This window comes from Panthera onca, chromosome B3 (genome assembly GCF_046562875.1).
Source record: "Panthera onca isolate mPanOnc1 chromosome B3, mPanOnc1 haplotype 2, whole genome shotgun sequence".
Lineage (NCBI taxonomy): Eukaryota > Metazoa > Chordata > Mammalia > Carnivora > Felidae > Panthera > Panthera onca.
Window position 1 is genome coordinate 133,268,092 of NC_138344.1, and position 22,361 is coordinate 133,290,452.

The window sequence follows — 22,361 nt, forward strand, 5'->3', positions numbered from 1 at the left end:
AACAAGGAAGCACTTGGGAAGAGTACAGTAAAGTGCCAAGAACCTGGAGCTGGCATCACGTTAGGAAGGGCTACTGTAGTATGGCCTGTGAGCCAAACCACACCTGCTGCCTGTTGGCATAGAGTCCAAAAGCTAGGAGTCCTTTATAGACGAACATTTGCCATCAATTTGATGAGCAGAAATACCAACTTTGAACCCAAATTAAGTGAAATGTCATCCTCCAAAATAATCCCGTTCTTCTCATTAGTGGACCTGTATCACAGAAAGTTGTATTCATTGTTACAGTTGGAATGTAATCAATAAAAATTCTGTGGAAATTTGTTTCCTTTCTCGTCATACCTACATAATATCCTTGATTTTGCCTCTTGGTCCTCAAAGCCTAAAATGTTTAGTGTCTGGCTCTTTATAGAAACGTTTGCCAACCCCCAAACTAAAGGCACGGGGCACTTTAGGCTGGAGGAAAGAAGACGGCATAACAGCTGCCTGTCACTGAGGCAGAACCCAACTTGCTCTATTGTTCCAAAGAGACAGAATAGATGGAAGTTATAGGAGACAAACTTCAGATCCATCCTTTCTACTAACCAGAGAGAAATGGAATGGTACATATCACATATCAAAAGCTGTGCTATTTTATACCTATTGTCTCACCAAGTTTTATGACGGTCTTTGAGGTGGGAGTCCAGAATGGCTAACTCTTGGGGTGCCTGGGTGGCTCAGTCGGTTAAGCGTCCGACTTCAGCTCAGGTCACCATCTCGCGGTCCGTGAGTTCGAGCCCCGTGTCGGGCTCTGGGCTGATGGCTCAGAGCCTGGAGCCTGCTTCCCATTCTGTGTCTCCCTCTCTCTCTGCCCCGCCCCCCGTTCATGCTCTGTCTCTCTCTCTGTCTCAAAAATAAATAAACGTTTAAAAAAAAAAAAAAAAAAAAAAAAAAAGAATGGCTAACTCTTTCCAAAATCACAAGCTAGGAAAGTGTAGTGCCAGGATTTGAACTCAGATATGCTTGGACTCCAAGGCTGAGTTTTTCCACTGTACAATGAAAGACCCTACCAAAACTCAAGCATTATCTGCCAGGGTAATTACAGAGGGGATTTTACTTGAGAAAGCACATGATCACCACCACCAATAAGAACAGCAACACGCACTTTGCATATACTATCCCATCAATCCTTACAATAACCCTCAGAGGTAGGTCCTATCATTACCTGTATTTTCCACGTAAGGGGATTGGTGTAGAGAGGTAAAGGAATCTGCCTACGTTTATAATCAGCACATAAAGTAGCAGAAGTGAGATTCAAACTAAGATCTGATATCAAAACATGAGATATTGTCAGGAGGGCAACACTTTCCAAATGACCTACAGAGTCAACACAATCTCTATGAAAACTCTAACAAGTCTTTTTTGCAGAAATGGAAAAGCCAATCTTCAAATTCATGTGGACTTGCACGGGGCCCTGAATAGGCAAAACAATCTGGAAAAAGAGCAAAGCTGGAGGACTCAAACTTCTTGATTTCCAAGCTTGCAAAGCTACAGTAATCAAACCAGTGTGGTACGGACATAAGAATAAACATATAGACCAATGGAACAGAACTGAGATCCCCGAAAGAAACCCACACATCTATGGCCAGCTGGTTTTCCACTAGGGTGCCCAGTCCATTCAATGAGGGAAAGAACAGTCTCTCAACAAATGTTTTTAGGACAACAGGGTTTCCACATGCAAAGAATGAAGTTGGATCCCTACCTGCATACAAAAGTTAACTCAAAATGGATCAACATTCTAAACGTAAGAGCAAAGACCATAAAATCCTTACAGGAAACATAGGAGTAAATCATGACCTTGGATTTGGCAATGGATTCTTAGCTATGACACCCAATGCATGAACAGCAAAAGAAAAAAATGGACACAGTAGACGTCATCAGCATGAAAAGCTTTTGTGCATCAAAGGACATTATCAAGAAAATGGAGAGACAGCCTACAGAACGGGAGAAAATATTTGCAAATCATTATCTGTTAAGGATTTATTATGCACAATAAAGAAAGAATTCCCATAACTCTACAACAAAAAGACAAAAACCCAAGTTTAAAATGGGCAAAGGTCAGGGGCACCTAGGTGGCTCAGTCGGTTAGGTGTCTGACTTCGGCTCAGGTCATGATCTCATGGCTCGTGAGTTCAAGCCCTGTGCTGACAGCTCAAAGCCTGGAGCCTGCTTCGGATTCTGTCTCCCTCTCTCTCTGCCCCTCCCCCGCTCACACTGTGTCTCTTTCTCTCTATTTCAAAAATAAATAAAAACATTAAAAAAACTTTTTTTAAATGGACAAAGGTCTTGAATAGATATTTCTCCAGACAAGACACACAAATGGCCCAAAAACACATGAAAAGATATTCAACAGCATTAGTCATTTGGGAAATGCAAATCAAACCCACGATGAAATACCATTTCACAACTACTAAGATGGCTACGAGAAAACAAAACAAAGCAAAAATAACAAGTGTTGGTGAGGATGTGGAGAACTGGGAACCCTTGTGCCTTGCCACTGAGAATGTCAAATGGTGCAGCTGCTGTGGCAAACAGTTTGGTAGTTCTTCAAAAAGTTAAACAATTACCGTATGAGCCAGCAATTCCACTCTTGTATATATGACTTTACAGAACTGAAACCAGGAACTCCAATATGTGTTTGCCAATGTTCCCTGCAGCATTATTCACAGCAGTCAAAAGGTGGAAACACTGAACACGTCCACCGATAGATGAATGGATAAATAAAATGCGGCGTATACATACAAAGGAATATTCTCCAGACAAAAAAAGGAATGAAGTCTGATACATGCGATCAGATGTGTTACGCAACAGAGTGGAATCTTGAAAACATTAGGCGAGGTAAAATAAGCCAGACATAAAAAACAAGGACGGCATGGTTCCCTTCACATGATGCAAACTCATAGAGACAGAAAGTGGATCGGAGGCTAGCAGGTTATGGGGTTGGGGAGGAGGAAATGGGGAGTTATTGTTCAATGGGTAAAGACTTTCTGTTTGGAGTGATGGACGATTTGGAAATAGTCATGAAGGCTGTACAATATCGTGAACGCAATTAAATCACTGAATTGTATACCTTAAAAAGGTTAAAATGGCACATTAAAATTTATTGAGGGCCATAAAAACAGAGCAATGATACTTAATTCAAAAACGTTTCCATAATGGTGGACATGGAGGTGCCAGGGGCCACGTCAGGAGGTGAGATTCTTTGGGGCAGGCCTGTCACACAAACGTGACATAGCCGCTCCCTGCTGGGTGACCCCCAGAGCTGGACCAGAGTGGGGATCTGTAGGTGCTCTGGCCCATGCTGGGCCCGGCTCTTCCTCTGTTACCTATTTCCCAGCTAAATGACCTTTACTCTTTGGACTCACCTGGGAAGATATACTCACTGCATATCCAGGGAAAGTTTATCTTGAAAATCAAAGAAAAGGGAGCAGGACGAGAATGTCCATTGGCTTTGAGTTTATTCAGCAAGTTTCTACTGAACACCTACCATGCACTAAACATTCTGCCTTGATCTCTCAGAAGGCCACACCTCTAGTGGTCAGGCCACACTGATGCCTCCTAGCGAGCTGGGCACCTAGGTCAAGGCTGGGCTTCTGTAGCCCAAGTGGGGCTGCATGAAACACCAAACTCTAATATAAACTGACAAATGGTAGGCCTGTTCCACAGACTTAGACATTCAAGTGTCTTTCACATGCTCCCTGATTAAATGAGTGTTTGGGTTAGGAATGTGTAAATGTCCCTTTGGTACAAGCACTAGCCAGACAGTTCTACCCACAGAACTATAATGTTGTTGAGATTTACCAGAAACGAATTGGGAGTTCAAAAGGAAAGACAAAAATACCACTTCTGTCTTTAAAGCTGCCGTCTCTATGTAGAGGGGACACGTACACCCTTCCCAAAAGGACCCCCTAACATTCTGTCAAGAGGGAGCCATTAATAGTCAAATTCAAGAAACAAACCTACTTCGCAGTTTGGGTTCATTCTGAAAAAAACAGAGGAAGCGGGGCTTGTTGCTTTACTTTTAATAGCACGGGTTGTCATGCCAACTAGTGCTGCTGTTTAAATTGAAGGGGAAGAAAGAAGTGTTCCTTCCTACACAAACGTTTCAGCGGGGCTCACAATTAGTCTTCTAAAAACACGAAAACTCATGGCGCCAGAGATACGGTAAACACCGTGCTTATATTTAAGCCTGTCACAACGAGGATGTGGGAAACCTCTGGTTTGTACTGCCTTTACACAAGGCTCCTGCCCGGTTATCTGGCTGTGCGCTGCCCTGAAAGAGAGCAAGGCATTCCGTGGGCACACGCACAGAGGCGGCCGATCTCGAGACGGGAGGGGAGCCTTCCATCTTGAAGGAACACAACTGAAGAGAGAGACAGAGACAAACACAGTTTTCTGGTCAAGGTGGCTCTGCTCCCCGCGAAGGCACCGTTCCTAAAAGGCTGGGTCCGCACAGAGCTGCACAGCACCCAAAGGTGTCAGTGATGTGGGGAGGGAAGGGGAAGGCGCACCAGGTGCTGCGGCAGAGGGACCCCCTCGGTGCAGGGGTGCCGAGGGGCCCAGGTCAGCGGCAGAAGGATGGTTGTTGGCTTCTGCTCACGCAAGGTCCCAGCTGGCATAAAGGAAGGTCTGTGCAGTGTTGCTATGGCAAGCAGGACCTGCTCACAGACCAGCTGCGGCGGGGCACGGCCGGATCCCATCAGCGAAGGGCGCAAGCAGTCTGTCCCAAGATGTCGGGGGTTCCCAACCCAGCCCTGTGCCCATCTGGTGTCCTCTCCTCCCGCTCCTCCGTGAGAGCGAGCCCTTGTCTCCCACGTCCTCAGGCCTCACGCCCTCACACCCCCACAGTCCTGAAGATGAAGGTGTCTCTCTGCTCTGAGACTTTAATTCCTAGCAGTCCCTGAAGAGCCAATTCAGGAACCAGCGTTCCTCCTCTCGCACTGGCCCCCCACCTACAAACACTGCGGCAGCCTACCCGGTCTGTCCACCTGTGGTTAGCATGCCTTGGGCTAACCAGTCTTCTCTAATCAGTGTCCTTTTGTGTCTTTCTATTTAATTTCCCTAATTAGTTTCTGGAAGTTTCTGGAAGCCAAAGACCTTTCTCTGTACACTTTGTTGCTTCCCCTGTGCCTGGAAACCCCTGAGCATACGGTGGTGGGGATAGCACAGAAGCACACAGCGGCCGCGTAATAAGCTCCAGTGGTGGGCTCTGTTCTGAGTACCTTATGTGGTTTGGCAAATAAGCCTCACAGTAGAGGCTGAGAGAGGTGTGATTATTAGCCCCATTTTGCAGAAGGAAAAACCGAGGCATATGAGGTCAATGACTTGCCAGGATCACACAACTGGTAACTGGCAGACCCAGGACCCAAACCCAAGCTCTCTGACATGAGAGCCTAGGCCTGGGCCACACTTGGTTGCTGCCCTGGGTTTGGGGGTTGAGAAAACAAAGACGGGGTGGGGAGCCAATGGAGGGGAGAAAAGTGAGTGGGAATATCTATAGTAAACACATACGATACTATCCCATTCCTTGAAACTTACGTAAATATACATGCATTTATTCACAAAGAGATACATGAAAAGATGGTCTCTATGATGTCAATGGGTAGTCAGCTGTCTCAGGAGGGCGGGGCTTTAAGTGCCTTTTATTTCCTTTTCCATATTTGTCTGTACAGTTTGATTTTCAAGGAGTCTGCAAGGTGCTGCATACTGCAAAAATGATCACCGATGAAGTCAATTTCATCATGGGAGGAAAAGGGAAACAAAACAAAAGAAAAAGAAAGGAAAAAGAGGGAGGGATGGGACAAGCCATCACGTGTTTCTGATCAGAAGGGTGGCATGCCACACCTGTGACTTAGATCACCTCGGGGATAATGCAGGAGGTGAAGACAGACATACTATTCTACCGCGATGAATGACAGCAACAACAATCACTAACTCTCATGGGGCCCAAAGAAGTAGTACAGGAAGTTGAAAATCCAGCTGCCCCCACAGCAGCACGGCTCACCACAGTCAAATGCCCATCAACAGATGAACGGATGAACAGGTTGTGGTATAATCTACATGATGGACTGTTATTCGACCATAAAAAGGAATGACATACTGACAGGCTACAGTGTGGGTGACCGTGAAAACATTATGTTGAGTGAGAGAAGCCAGACTCAAAAGGTCACTTACTAGATGATTTTGTTTATAGGAAATACCCAAAATAGGTAAATCCATAGAGTCAGGAAGCAGGTTAGTAGTTGGCGGGGACTGGGGGGAGGGGAGAGGGGGACAGTTGCTTCCTGGGGATGAGGTTTCCTTCTAGGGTGCTGAAAATGTTTTGGGATTTGATAGAGGTGATGCCTGCACAGCACGGGGAATGCACGGAACGCCACTGAATCGTGCATTTTTAAAATGGTTTAAGTTTATGTTACATGAATTTATCTCAATGAAAAGACAGTCCAATTAGCTTTTAACCTAAAGCCCCAATAAAATGGAAGGGCAAATGAGAAGGAAAAAAAAGAAAAAAGAAAGAAAGTCCCAGCAAATGAAGGAAGCAGGACACTCCACGGAAGATGTGGCCTGGGGCCGGAGGAGAGAGGGTCCCTGCTCAGCCAAGCGTGGACCTTCCGTAACTGAGCACCGAGGTGCCACCGTCTCCAGATACTGGGAGCTTTCACCTTTCTCCTACGACACCTCCTGTTCTAGCTAAAAGATATGAGACAACATGGTCATCAAATATTTGCTGCGGGAAGCTCCAACTGCAAAATCAAGTAGAAACAGCAAGAAAGGTTGAAGCCACATATTCAAATGCTTTGCTACTGGAAGCGGACCCTGCGGGGAGCCCTCCCCAGCATCAGCCACACCAGATGGCAACTGCCTGCTGCTTGGCTGCCTCCCCCAAGACTGGGAGCCACTCACGGGCAGGGACCATGCCTCGTGCAAGGCTGTGTCCCGGCCTTTATCACAGTCCCTGGCTCAGAACAGGGGAATGCATATACCTGTGTTAAAGAAATGAATGCCCTCCATTTTATATATCTTATCACTTGACTTCTATATATATTTTTTAAGTTTTTATTTTCATTTATTTGAGAGAGAGTGCACAAACACATGCAAGCGGGGGGGGGGGGGGAGGGGGGAGGAGGGGGGGAGAGAGAGAGAGAGAGAGAGAGAGAGAGAATCCCAAGCAGGCTCCACGCTCAGCACGAGACTGGCACAGGACTCCATCTCACAAACTGTGAGCTCATGACCTGAGCCAAAATCAAAGGTGGGACAGTGAACCCACTAAGCCACCCAGGTGCCCCTGATTTATATTTTTAATAGATAAAACACAGCCATGGGATAAAATCCAAAGGCCTCCAAGGAATGTAACCGTGGTAAATTTCCCTTTCTCCCACCCTTGTGCTCCCTCACCTACGAGGTAACCTCTGACGCTGTCCCCATCATTTTATTTTTTATTTTTTTTTTTATTTTTTTTTAAATTTTTTTTTCAACGTTTTTTATTTATTTTTGGGACAGAGAGAGACAGAGCATGAACGGGGGAGGGGCAGAGAGAGAGGGAGACACAGAATCGGAAACAGGCTCCAGGCTCCGAGCCATCAGCCCAGAGCCTGACGCGGGGCTCGAACTCACGGACCGCGAGATCGTGACCTGGCTGAAGTCGGACGCTTAACCGACTGCGCCACCCAGGCGCCCCTGTCCCCATCATTTTAAACGTGACCAGGGCAGTGAAATTCTGAATTGCAAAAGCTCCGGCAACCAGACCGCCCGGTGACTCGGGCGTCAGGTCATCACCACAAGATGGAAGCCACATGTGATACCAAGATGAAAGTCATCGGAGTGCAAACAAGGTCCCAGTATTCCGTGCTGGGAGGAGGCACATGCCAGGCTTGCAGAGGAACGCTGCTAAGGTGACAGCCGTCCCCCTAGAGTCATTCATGGCATGTCGAGAAGTCCGTGGGCAGGGGCCAGCCAGCCACCTCCAGTTCCTCACACCTGATTCTGACGCTGGCGCATTTCAAGCTGAGGCAAGGCCACGTGGCCACATGATGGGACGAAAGCAGACACACAAACCGCAATCACGCTCGGACCCAGAGAGATGCTTTAGCGGTTTGTCTAGAGGAAAAACGTTCACCTTAAAAGAACTCAACGGAGAGCTGGGTGGCCCTGTCCCCACGGACAGGCTCCACGGTGGACACGGCAGATGGGAACTCAGCCGGCCAGGAGGAGAGGGGCCGGGGAAATCAAAGCACCCACGGTGGCAAAGAATCTGGGCAGCGTCCCCAGGGGCATACCGTGTGCGACAGGAACATCTGGACACACTGAGCCCCGGCCTGTGAGGGGCTTTTTTTGAAGACTGAGTAACCATTGCCCTGTATAGTCACCAAACCGAAGCCTAAAAAAAGACCCGGGCCGCGCAGGCTCATCTGTTCTCCAAGGCTCCTGCCTAATGTGGCGAAGCACCGGCGAGAGGGTGAGCCGGGTGCTTATCTGATTTCAGCCAATCTGTTACTGTATTTCATTCCCTGTCCTCGTGCCCAGAGGCTGTTGCAATGTGTGTAAATTTAGAAAGAAAAAGATAAATAACATGGAAAAGTCCATTTTAACAAAATGAGTTGTTTTCTTTCTTTTCTTTCTTTCTTCTTACTCCACTAAAGAAAGGACAAAGTGATCGTGTTACTTATTTAGCCCTTACCATGGTGGAATTTGGTATTCTGGGCAGCAGCTCAATAATGCATGACCGCAGCCCAAGATTAACTAGCTTCTTCCGAAATTGTAAAATAGTCAAGCTTCCATCCCAAATATTTTTTAGAAGCTGAAGGAACAAAATGACAGTACCTCGCCCAAGATCTGTAATCAACTAGAGTGTCTTCTGATCGAGCCAAAATCTCTGAACGAAGACTGTGTTTACCGACACGAATGTCTATGCCAGCTCACTGACCACACACGGCGGTGCCATTTCGCCCCAGGAGTTATGCGTCGATGCTTTAAATAAGGTAAAACCTTCATAAGGACATTAGTATCACGGATGGGAGGTTTGGGGTTACGGTAGAAATTACCCTCAAAGAGAAACTGCTTGAGAAATGCTTGCCTTCCCTCACACGCAAATTCACAGCCAGTGGGTTTATGGACCAAGGTAGGAAGTCACCACCAGTGGATTCTACGAGCTAATCATTTAGCCCAATTCCCACTCCACAGAGTTAAGTGATGGGCCCAAGGTCACGTGGCTGCCAGTGGCAGAGGGGTCAGGACCAGGTCTCACAGCCCTTCCCCGGGCTTATTCTGCTGGCACCACTCCCCACCGGAAAGTACCAGACTCAAGCGCTATACCTCCGACAGCATCTCGTACTGGCCTCTCCTCCCAAGGGCAATGGTCAGCAAATCGTAGACCACAGATGCGCTCTGCAAGCTGATGAGGCGGTCACTCTTGTGCTCGGGTATCCGGCTCAGCACAGCGTCCCGGTTGGCCTGAAAACAACGCAGAAGAGAGAAGCAGATGGTGAGCCAGTCCCTGCACACCGCCAGTGTTCGGGGCAGAGAAGCCATCTAGGCCCTCCTGCCCCTCACAGCTTGCCGAGGGCCTGGAGACAGGGGAAGGAACGAGTACGGGGCTTGTCACCTTGGGCTGTTTATTCAAATTCCCCAGAGCACTGCAGCACATGGTACAGGGTGTTATCCAAACACGAAGGCCCGGAGGTATGGTTCTAGAGGACGCTCGGTACCTGTCAGCAGGCATTTGAGGGAAGCTTTGGGGGCTGATGGGGAGCAGGGTGGTTTCTCCTGGGCTCGGGCTCACAGCCAGGCTCTGCGGACACAGCCAGTGCTCTGGGGCAGCCCTGCTGTGCCTTGCCTGTAGGTCCTTCTTCTGCTCTACATTAAAGAGCAGGGGGGAAATCCCCAGTCCCATGTTCCCATCATCAAAGGGTGCCATTACGTTGTGTCACTCCTGCGGAGACATGTGGTCCTTTTCCTGTGTCACTAAAGCAACATTCAAATCCCTATATGGCACCTTCCCTGGAACAGACTACAAAGACTAATGCAATCTTGTTTAGGGAAGCACAAAACAGCTGTATCAGAGAAACCAAGAAGCAAACAGATTTTTGTCTTAAAAGATATTACCGAGGACTCAAGAGATCACCTTGCCTATTTTCCATCGCTGCTGCTTGGCACAGAAAGACAGCAGGCACATTCAAACTTATTAATCTCATCTATCTGGAAATCAAATGCTCTTTATGACAACTTGTTTTCGTTACTTCCGAAATTTAATTTCTCTACAGATTCTCCACACATATCCCATGTATCAGGGACGCTACCTACTCTAACCATTTTCTTTTTCTCCCTAATAGGGAGCCGGAATCAACTAAGTTAGATTTTGCCTGTCTTTGTTCCCCCTGCTAGTTAACAGAAGTCTCCAGATCTATCCACCTCTAGGAGGACAGAAGGGGCCCGTTGGTTTTTCCTGTGAAGGGGTGCCTGAGATACCAGGGTCGCTTGTCCAGGCCGGCTGATGATCATCTCCCTGCCTGACATTTGGAATGGCCGTGCGCACACCTTCTCTCTCACAAACGAGACAAAATGCTTTCTCTGTGTGTGAGTCCGAGGCACTCACTTTTAGCCACCCATCAGTACTTACTGACTCGAAAACTTGCTCTTAAATGTCAAAGACAAATAAGAATACATAAGACAGGCCACTTCCTACAAAGTGAGTCATCTCTTATGGATACAAGCCTGCTTTTGAAGATTTCATTCTAAGGTTTTCTTGTTAGGAGTGTCTTTGAGCCAAGAAAAGAAACCCTGAGGGAAATAGGAGGGCCTCCTGTAAGGGGTCTCATTTTATTTACTTGCCATAAATGTTCCATACTGAGACCAATGCCTGGAAGAGAACAAAACAAAGCAAAACAAAGCAAAATACTACTTAGGGGATATTTTCAAGTTATGCCAAGCACACACTTTTTTTTTTTTTAATTCTTAGAGAAAATCTATCGACGTCTTTTGATTAAAACCTCAATGCATCCACAGATAATAAATACCGCAGAACACCGTGTTGGTGGTAATTGTGGAAATGTAGTTCTGATGACCCCTTTCTCCTGGGGAAACTTCATTTGACACTTTCTTGCAGGTGGAGAGACTACGGATGAATTGACTTTTCTAAGTTAAAGTCAGAACCAACGAAGATACAATTTTCTCAGATACCAAAAAAAACACAGCAATTCTCAACTGGTTCTGAAATTGAACACATGAAACTTTCTGTCTATAAGCTGAAAAATCAAGAAGTCAAGGAACACGAAAAAAGGCTTGCAAAGGCAACTTAACTGAGACTTCTACCTACATAATTATGGAATAATTTACAGGGAGAGCACAGTCATTTTGGTTGGAAACCCAGACCTCCATATTTACTGATGATGTCATTGGATTTCACCATCCTCTGAAGAGAGTTTCCAGAAATTCAATACCACAGAGCCAAATCTGACTGCCTCAAAGGGATCTCAATTTTGAGTATTATTAGTTTCTATCATTTCAATTAAGGAGCAGGAAAGTTGGAGACATCATTCCCAAGACATCTCCACTTAGAGCGAGCATTTCAGCGATGTGCCTGTGTTTTCCAAACTCTAAACTGGAACACACAACCTGACCACAGAACACCATATTTTCAATCAGAATTGTCCCAGAAATCTAAAATGTGTGGTCACCACTCTTTCAGAACTTTTACAACGTCACCATCCCAGTCTGCCCAAATGAAACTAACTGCTAGGTTGTGGAGAGCCCCGCCTAGAAGGAGGGCACGAGAGCTAGGAGGCCAACTCGAGCTGGCCCCCACCAAAGAACTGATGACGAAGCGCGGAGAGACCGGCTCGTTCGCAAAACAGTTCCCGAATGCCACAGAGTGCCAGCCTGTTCACATATATGCTTTCCCTGACTGTGCCAAGGCAGAGTAGAGAATGTAAATGACACCGTTCTAAGTTACCAGCTGACAGTCAAGGAAAGATGAGTCAAGGGGGCAACCTGTTTCCTTCAGAGGAAGTAAGGCCAATGACGTCAAAGAGGTTCCAAATAAAAAGCAGTGGTAACTCAAGCAGTCTTGCTCCTGTAAACATCTCTGGGCCATTTCACAGAACAAGGAAACCCAAAGCTCGAAATTAAGGCAAGGATGCTAGCCTCCCTGACTAATCCCAGCCTCTTCCAATCCCTCCTTCGCTCGGCATACAGCCTTCTTCTTGTGTTCCATTTCTAAATCTTCTTCAGCTGAGCGCATTTCATGCCTCCATTTAAACTGCACACTTGGGGAAGAAGGAAACGACCTTCTCTCGCTTCAGTTTCGATTCCTTTTCTTCCACCTTCTCCACCTGCTTGCCTGGTGAGGAGGGGGTTATGAGAGGATGCAGCCTCATCTGGAAAGAGCAACAGACCACTGTGGGATGCATCCGTTTTGCCTGCTCTGGTCCTCATCTACAGAATGAGTGAATGGGTGGGAGGATATCTAGGTCCTTCCAAGTTCCAGGAGGCTCGCCATTCTGCTCAGGTGCTTAGCACACACCATTTAGGTGCTAACGTACTAACTACTATAACACAGATTGCTTCTCAGAGTTTCAAGCCAGGCGGTCATGCCTAGTGATATGCAGAGTAGAAACCCAATAAATGGTGAGTAATGAAACACTAGATGTAAACTTTGATATTCTGGCCAGACATTACGAAAACATTTCAAAGGAATCTGATGGCCTGGCAAAAACTCGCGCACAACAGCAGAGCAGGTAACAGGAGCGAGCTCTCACGGCCAGGGACTCTGCAATGCCCGGGGAGCGGGCGGGAGACCTGCCCAAGGAGCTGAGTCTGCTCCATCGGGCTCCTGCTTTAAAAACCAGAGGTTCGGGGCGCCTGGGTGGCTCAGTCGGTTAAGCGTCCGACTTCAGCTCAGGTCACGATCTCACGGTTCATGAGTTCAAGCCCTGTGCCAGGCTCTGTGCTGACAGGGCAGAGCCTTCAGAATCTGTCTGTCTGTCTGTCTGTCTCTCTCTCAGTCCCTCCCCCACTTGTGCTCTGTCTTTCTCTCTCAAAAATAAATAAAACATTTTTAAACATTAAAAAAAAAAAAAAAAGAGGTTCGCATACACCACAAGTTATTTATCCCTAAACTCTCCCTCCCACCCAGGCAAGTTGAGAAGGCTCGAAAAGGTTACCCTCTGGGGGCTTCCTTCCCTTTTTAGGGTTACTTTGATGGTCTTTTTAGCTGCAGTTTTCCGATACACAACTGTGCTAGTGTTCCATCAATACTCACTAGGTGGGCAAATAAATGAACTCAGATGCCTGTTACCTACTAGGGCAGACAAGTCCCATGCCCCAAGCTGACATTAACCTACAGGGGACATTTCTAACCATTCCAAGAATTAAGAAACATCCCTCTTTTCAAACCCCCGTTGTTTTTCCCCCCACCCAGCTATCCCCTCTAGAAAGTATTCTTCTCCAAAGAAAAACAGCCACTGTACTGATGGAGTCACCATATCACAAACAGGACTGTAGGAAGAGGGGAAAGAAAAATGTAAAAACACATTCTACTTACCATTGATTCACTGATCAGCAGTAACAACAGGGCTTCTTCAGTATTTTCTTGAGGACAAAAAATGCTGTGTAAAGAAAATCAAATGTTATACATGGCACTTTCAAAATAATATAATGAACGGAACTGATTATTAAAAGCTTTTAGATTTTTTATATAGAATCCACACAAAAAAATACTGTATCATCTGGACACTTGAATTAATTTGCTTATTTCTATGGCAATCCATGGAAGTTTTAACTATATTTTAACTATGCATTTTAATAGCAGGCAGCAGAGTGAAGTAAAGCTGTAAAAACCACATTCAAAGCCCAAATAACATATATGCCAATTACAGAGGCAGAAATTTGCTACAAACTGACATTACCTCCATGATAAAGCTCTCTCTTAAACCCATTATGGGGTATCGATTATAGGCATTTTACTAAGCAGGTGTCTGCTTACCTATTTCTTGCTAACTGCCGTATCTTATATTGTCCATTAGATGAAATAAGAGATTGGAAGCAATTTTAGAGTTTGAATCATTTCTAGAATACTGTAAGAATTTGGCGAGCCACCTTAGTTAAACACACATGTTCGTTACAGGGTGGCCTGCAAGAGCTAGCTGTCTTATTAATCTGTTTTATGGAAGTTGGCTGAGCTATACAACATCTTGGATTGAAAGAAAAAGCTTTTAAGCTCAATGTTGCTCCTTGAGATTAGAGAACAAAAAAACCCAAACATACCCCCAATCTCCATTCTTTATAGCCTATAGCCTTGCGCTTTGAGCATTTTAAAAGACTTATAGCATTTTTTCCCTCTGTTCTAAAAGCTCTAGAATCCTTTGAGTAGAATTGGAAGTGTTATCACCAACTGAGCCAAACTCAACTCTTTCACGGAAAGGAAGGGGAGTGCAATATAAATGAACTTGGTTAAAAACACACAAACAAGGGGCGCCTGGGTGGCTCAGTCGTTTAAGCGTCCGACTTTGGCTCAGGTCATGATCTCACAGTTTGTGAGTTCGAGACTTGTGTCAGGCTCTGTGCTGACAGTTCAGAGCCTGGAGCCTGCTTTGGATTCTGTCTGTCTATCTGTCTCTCTCTCTCCTTCTGCCCCGCCCCCACTTGTGCTCTGTTTCTCTCTCTCTCTCTCTCTCTCAAAAATAAATAAAGCATAAAAAAATTTTTTTAAACAAACAACCCCCCCCGCAAAACAACAAAACAAAACAAATGTCCTGGACGTTTTGGAGACGATTAAAAAAGAATAAATCTTCCCAGTGATAACATCACAATCATTTCAGAGATGGGATGATTCCCCCACCAAAATGGTGAAAAAAAATGTCTTCCACATCATTATAGATCCTTGTTTTCTCTGAAGTGCTGGCAACTTTTGTATGGCGACAAAGGACTGTGAAGAGCAAGACAGAAAAAGCACAGGGCCTGGTTCTCTTTTTACAACTCTGACGTCCCTAGAGGTAAGGAAACCACCTGTGGATGGTTCCCGTTGCTCTTGTGGGCTAAAATTTTACGAAAAGGCTGGCCTGTAAATGATGAGCAAGATTCTGGGATTTGCAGTGAATTTCCTAAAGGAGGTAGCTTGAGGTGAGCTGGGTTTTTCAGAGACGGAACTCTTCTTTCTCCTTAAATTCAGAAATAGAGCCTACAGAATTTGAATGAAGAGTGCTCGTGTGTGTGTGTGTTTGTGTGTCCACCCAGCAATCATTTCCTGATATTCTGGCTCCAGCTTACATACAACTGGGACCTTACAAATAAAGCAGTAGCATTAACCTTTTTTCTCATGGCTAGCCAGTTCTGCATTGTCCAGACTAATTGAAAAGAAGAGACAGCCCATGCTAATTGTGACTTAACACCAGCCAATTCAGTCCATGGATAATCCCTAAATTCCATTTGAGCCATCCAGCCTGCTTAAATGCTAAGTTGTGTTATTTTTACCAGAGCTGCTAACAAGTAACACATTAACTGATTCTAATTCCACTTCCTCTACCCTTCCTTTTGAGGCAGGCGAGATGGGTACTCAGGAGCACTGCAAAGCTCTCAGGGCTGGCAGGAGGAAATGGGGGGTGAGAGAAGGAGGAAGGGTAGTTTTAAGGGGCATGTTGAAAAACTATATATCAGAATGCACCCCTTCCAGTACTTATGGATTCTCTAGACCCATTTCTGTCCATTCCTCCCTTCTTCTCTGTTGAACCTGATGTGGAGCTCAGGGTGGATGTCGGAATTGTGACAGTCTCCTGGTGGGGACCAAGAGCCTCAGGGGAGGTCTCAGGGTGCTTGGGTCTCAGCCTTGTGGAGTGGGAAAGCTGGGGCTCTAGACCCACAGGACATTGACTAAAGGGTAGGGTGCAGGATTCAAAGGAGCAGAGAGAAAACAGGGCCCGTGGGGGGTGAGGACAAGCTCCTGGGGGACAGACTGGTGGCCAGCGGAGGGGGTGGAAGCACAGTGCTGCTGGGTAAGATGGAAGGACTGCACTGAAAGCCCAGCCACATTACTAACTCACGGGCTGACCTGCAGGCAAGCCACTCATTTTCTGACTTTGGATGAAATTTACCAACTCACTGTCTGACTCTACACAAAAGAAACAAGGACAAGAAGCTTCACTTATAAATAGTGATCGTGACCTTGCTGAGGTTCCCACATAACAGCCCTTTCTTAAAATTTTCCCAGATAGGTGAAAAATGTCACTGTATGTGGTAGAAACCATCATACAAAAGAAATCAATCCAATTTTATCCAACTGCCGTTCATCTTTCTGTCATCTTTAGCCATTACACAACTAATGACGAGTCGGATGTCTGGAAGTCAACGGCACCATCTGGGAGTCAAAGCAGACCCTATTTAGGTACAAAGATGGCCCTGAGCACCTCCGACCTGTAAGAAAGTTATGTGTAAGTAATGACGACATCAACTCCAAGGCCCAGCAATGGTGCCTTTTATTTTGACTATGTCTTGCCTGATTGTGATACTACTAAGGAATCTCTGGACAAATACAGCCTCTGAACCACAGCCAGTGGAGAAGAGCTAAAGAATCAAAGCCAACAGGGCTGCAGCCCCACCCCATCCCCAAGTCACACTGTTAAAGATGCTGAGACAGAAAACACATCAGTCCCAGGTTTGTGTGGAAGGACAAGGATTCCAAGAAAGAAAAACTAACCATTAAGAGTACCTGCTGATTATGAGGGATCAGCTAGCCTGATGTGAGGATCAACCAGGCACACAATTCCATACAGGTCAACATCCCCTCATGACAAAGAAAGAAGGGTCCTTCGTTTGGATCAAGTCCCCTGAGCTATACTCTGGAGTGGACTGGGTGAGTCCCACAAAGCATATGGCCTTGGACGAGGCCTTCCGCGTTCCTGATGAGAAGACAGGCCCTCCACCATGACTGGAAGGTGGGCCATGTACACTAGAGGTGAGCCCAGGGCAGGAACCGGGGGCACAGGGGGTTGCTCACACAGCTTCAGTTCTGCCATCAGGTGGTTTTCCTGACCCTTCAAGCCCCCCATCTTCACACTTTAAACAGTGTCCTCATCTTTACCCAAAACCTGTGCACTGGCTCTGGGAGGTTCAGACCTATATTTAGAACTCCATGATAGTCACTCTCTCCTCCTGGGCCTACAAAGGAGTTCAGCACATCTGGCTCTAGGCTTTCAATAAATGTTCTCATCAACCACTTTCTGGCACAAAAGTAGTTTTTTGTGCCAGAAAAGTAGTTTTCCTTACTTTGCATAAATCACGAAGTCGAATATGCATTTAATGATCTAAGCCACCTCAAGTGTTCTTTACAAGGAGGAATACAATAGAAGGAAGATATACCTGACGTGTGTACACTAAAGGAACATGTGTAAGAATGTTCATTGTAGCACATTCTAGAAGGAGGAGTCAGATAAACACATGAACCAAAAAAATCAGATATTTTGAGTGCTATGATGAAAAATAAAGGAGCTAATGTGATAGAATATGCTCGGAAAGGACAGTTAGATACAGTGACTGGGAATCCTTTCTGAGAAGATAACAGTTAAGCTATTTGGGCCAAGGCCTGGATGAGATGGAACCAGCCCCAACTGAGAAACAACTCCAACATACATCATGAGCAGAACGGATCAATACATTAGAATACCTATGGAATACTGTGCAATAATGAAAACAGACTCCAACTGCATGCAAAAATATGGGTGAATCTCTCAAACATAATGTTAGAAGAAGTTAAACAGAAGAGTTCTTCATGTATTATTCCGTTTACGTAAATTAAAAAAAATGGGCCAAACTAATTATTGGGACAGAACTCAGGATGGTTTCCCTTGGATAGGGAACTTGGTAAAAAGTCATCAAGTTTTATACTTCTGGTTTATTTCTCTCAATGTGTGTCACGTATCAGTAAAAAGCTTACTTAAAAAATAAATAAGCAAAGATAAAAAAAAATTCCACATGGAAAGACCTAGAAGGAAGGAAGTAAAGAAGCCAATAGCATGTGCTCCCTCCCCTCTTTTCTATCTAGGATTGTCAACATCTGCTTTCCTTTCAAAATTCAAGATGGGGAGAGAATGAGCATCCTGTTTCCACTTCACATGCAGGCCACATTGACAAGGAGTGGAGTTTTCTGACAGAGCTCACTTTTCCATTATGACCAACTATTCTGAAGGATTCTTACGATTTGCTGGAGCTAGAAGGCTCTGTGCCTCCTAAAGTCTGCTCTGTGCTCATATTTCTCATAAGAGACTGAGAAGGGGGAAGCATTTGGGACTATTGGCCAAGATGGGGCTTAATCATTATCTGTGGATTTCCTTTTTCACCTCCCAACTACCGCAAATGAATTGGTGGTAATGCCCTTCTCGCCACAGGGTTGACCAATCAGATAGTCCTGGTGACTAGGAAGCGCCAACACACGTGTAATCCCAACAGGCTTTCTCTGTTTACTAATAAACCAGGAATATCCCTGGGAACACACAAAACTAGAAACCTAAAAAATGATAGTAATGACTGAAGGAAATAAGGACCGTGTAGAAATTAATGAAATAGTGAATAGAGACACAATTAAAAAAAAGGAACAAAACTAAAATCTGGTTCTTTGAAAAGATCAATGAAATCTGATGAAGTCTGGCTTAGCATCTGAAAATTAATTAATGTAATACATTACATCAATAAAGAAAAAATGTACATGATCATTTTGATAGATGCAGAAAAAACATTTGACAAAATTAAATACCCTTTCACAAAAAAATTACTCAACAAACTAGTGATAGAAGGGATCTTTCTCAACCTAATAAAAGGTATATATGAAAACCCACAGCTAACCGCACACTTAATGGTGAAAGACTAGATGCTTTTCCCTCGTAAAATCAGGAATAAGACAAGGATGTCCGCCACTCTTGCCACTTCTATTCAACGTTATACCAGAGGTTCTAGCCAAGGCTATTAGGGAAGAAAATGAAATAAAAGTCACTTAAGTTGGAAAGTTAGACGTAAATCACCTCTATTTGCAGATGACATGATCTGGTATGTGGAAAATACTAAGGAATCTAAAAAACTATTTGAACTAATGAACTAGTTCGGCAAGATTGCAGTATAAAAGATCGATATAGAAAATCAATTGTATTCTATATATTTGTAATGAACAAACCAAAGACGAAATGAAGAAAACAATTCCACCTATGATATCATCCAAAAGAATAGCACACACAATAAGTTTCACAAAATAAGTGTAAAACTTTAACCCTAAAAATAACAAATCACTGCTGAAAGAAATCAAACAAAACCTAAATAAATGAAAAGACATCCCATGTTCATGGATCAGAAGACTTAATATTGTTAAGATGGCAACACTCCTCAAATTGATCTATGGGTTCAATGTAATTCCTATCAAAATCCTAGCTGCCTTTTCCCCCCCCCAGAAATGGACAAAAACTGATTTTAAAATTTATATGAAAATGCAAGGAACTGGGGGATGGGGGTGACAGCAGCTAAGAGGTACTGAGTTTATTTTTGGGGTAATGAAAATGTTCTAAAGTTGATTATGGTGATGGAAGCACAATTATATGACCATATTAAAAGCCACTGAACTATATACTTTAAATGAGTAAATTGTAAAGTATGTGAATCATATCTCAACAAAACGGTTTAAAAAAAACCCAACTGACTGTATCTGTGCAAAATGAAATTGTGACTTAGCAATCAGCCCTGGTATGGGAATCCTCTGGTGAACCAGTAATTGCATTTTCTAGATCTGCATGTTGCCTCCATAATTCTCCTTGGACAGATGGGGAAGTTGACGTCAGAACAGTGACAAAGTCTGAGTGGTTCACAAAATAAAGGAGAAGTGGCCGGCTCTATGAGCTTTTTTGCCTTCAAGAGGTGAGGCCACATTGGAATAACACGCAAAGAGACAGAGAGCTCTATCTATGTGTCCAGCTTGATCAGGGGAGGGAGTAAGAGCTGAGTTTCTCAATATACCTGGCATCTTATATACCTGTCAATTAAGAAACATGGAAAGCACACACACAAACACACACAAAAATCTCAGGTCTATTTTTAGGATGTAAGTTTCACTTTAAAAATGAACCCCAAACCTGCTTCTAAATAGTTCATAATGAGGAGTCAGCATTTTTAAAGTGAGAGTTTGGGAATTGTTAGGACAGATGTTCTGTGAATCCAGATAAGGACTAAGGAGTGAACACAGGCCATGAATTAAGCAAACTCATGGTTCAATGAGGCCATAAAAAGGGGGGATTAAATTAAAAGGGGATTAAACACAAATTAAAATAAGCCTAGGGAAAAAGTTAAGAATATGCTCACTCTGAATCCATACAAGAAATACAGTCTGAACAGGAAGATGATGACGGAGAGAAGCCAGGGTCAACATAAGAGGATTAAGAGAAGCTGCCTGGAGAAATGCTGTCCCCTTTGAAAATGCGACAATCATTTTCAGAAGTCACACATGTAGTATCTAGCAATACAGCAGCCTGCAGTCTCTCTGCCATTTTCCCGATTTGATTAACAACCGTGGAGGCTTCCATATGCATTCATACACGCCACCTTTCCCTCATGGAGAGATTCTGAAAAGCCATCATGCCTTGTCCTCGCAGGGACAGGCAAAGATGGGAAGGTGAGGCTCTAAGGGGAGGAATCAAGAGTGAGTCAACAACTGTCCCTGTCTCTTGGCCCTCTTCATGGTCTCTCCCTGCCACGTCCCCCTCCCCCAAATGGGGAGGGTCCACACGGAGACTGCAGTGGTTCCCTAGCCCACCTTCCTCAAAGGTGGTTAAGTCCTAGATTTAAAACTTAAAAAAATTAAGAGGATCTAAAAATGACATCATCTTCCAATCACTTACAAATTATTTAATTCTCCTTCTTCTTATAGATAATTCAGTTTAAAACAAATTTTTATTCATTTTTTTAATGTTTATTTTTATTCTTATTTTTGAGAGAGGGAGAGAGTGCGTGAGAGATGGGCAGAGGGGTAGGGGGGACAGAGGATCTGAAGTGGGCTCTGCGCTGAGAGCAGACAGCCCAACGCAGGGCTTGAACTCACAAACGGTGAGATCACGACCTCAGCCGAAGTTCGGATGCTTAAGCGACTGAGCCACCTGGGCACCCCTAAAACAAATTTTTAAACAAAAAGATCAAGGAATTGCTGAAGAAAAGAAAAAAAGGTTAACTCTGGCTTACAAACAGATTTGTCGCTAATTGCTGGGTAATGCTAGGTTTCTTACAATAAATAGAATGAGAATCCCAAAGACCAACAGTGATGGCTGCAAACGGTGGCCAACCACCGAAAGAGAGAATTTTCCTACTTAAAATGCCCCACTGGTGCATAGATATTTGTAGAAGTTATGAAAAATAATGAGGTATATCTATTAAATTGGCAAATGAGACTTGTTGTCTGGTTCTCTTTTCGGGGAAGAATCTACCCTTGAACTTCTACTCATCCTTGAGTTTTCCCCCAATCCCCTAACCTACAAATGAGGACATCAACTGCCATACTTCTCTCCTGAGTAGACGCGGGCTTTCCGAGGCAGGGTGTAGGTTTTGGTGTTTGCTCCTTTCCGGAGAGGATCGTCCAGAGGTGACTGGCAGGGTGGATCCTCCAGGGGGTTCCAGTAGCTCTGTTCACACATACCCCGCAACAAGATCTCCGCCAACTGCCTGGCTATTGTCTGGAAACACAAGGGAGGAAAGGCATAGCTATGAATCAATTTTGTATCATTCATTCACTCGTTCACTCATTCAATAAATATTTTGCAGTCATCATTTTGTGCTAGGCACAATTCCAAGACTCATGCTTAAAAATTTTTTACTTCTCTGATGAAAATTATATCAGTTGGTGACAAAAAATAAAATACAATACAGCAAGATAGTTGAACCATTTTGAAACACAAGTTCATGTCCTTTGAATGCCACCCTGCCTCTGAAACGCTAAACGTGTTTTATGCCTAAAGCAACTGAAACTTTGAGTTAAGTTCTCTCCCAAAAGCTCTTGTAACAGGTGAACTGCAAATATTTTCATCACCTCCCAACAGATCCCTGCTGAAACCCAAACTTGGCATCAACCTAGATGACATTATTCCTGGAAAAAAAAAAAAAAAATCTCTTCGTTGATGGTAAGATGACAATCAGGGCAGATTTTTAGAATGCCTTCCCTCTTTGAAGTGCCACAGGCCAGTCCCATGGTGGCCCCATCCTGGGACTCAGCACCTGGGCACCTCATTCCGGGAGCACCCTGGGCCTTGCGGCCCAAAGGCTCCTGCTGACCTTGTGCAACAGAGAAAGCAAGGTGGGGAGCGTGGCTGCTGATCAAG

The 22,361-nt window shown here is 44.7% G+C and overlaps 1 protein-coding gene across 6 annotated transcripts in view; it reads right to left on the reverse strand.

The window, feature by feature from the left end:
- The window catches only part of TTC7B (tetratricopeptide repeat domain 7B), a 254,815-nt gene that overhangs the window by 118,919 nt on the left and 113,535 nt on the right, over positions 1–22,361 (reverse strand). For all 6 annotated transcript variants that reach the window (XM_060620534.3, XM_060620535.3, XM_060620537.3 and 3 more), the window contains 3 exons: positions 21,547–21,719; positions 13,574–13,637; positions 9,349–9,486 (listed from right to left, as the gene is read on the reverse strand). In XM_060620534.3, coding sequence (XP_060476517.2) covers positions 9,349–9,486; positions 13,574–13,637; positions 21,547–21,719 — 375 coding nt within the window. The remainder of the gene's footprint in view (positions 1–9,348; positions 9,487–13,573; positions 13,638–21,546; positions 21,720–22,361) is intronic.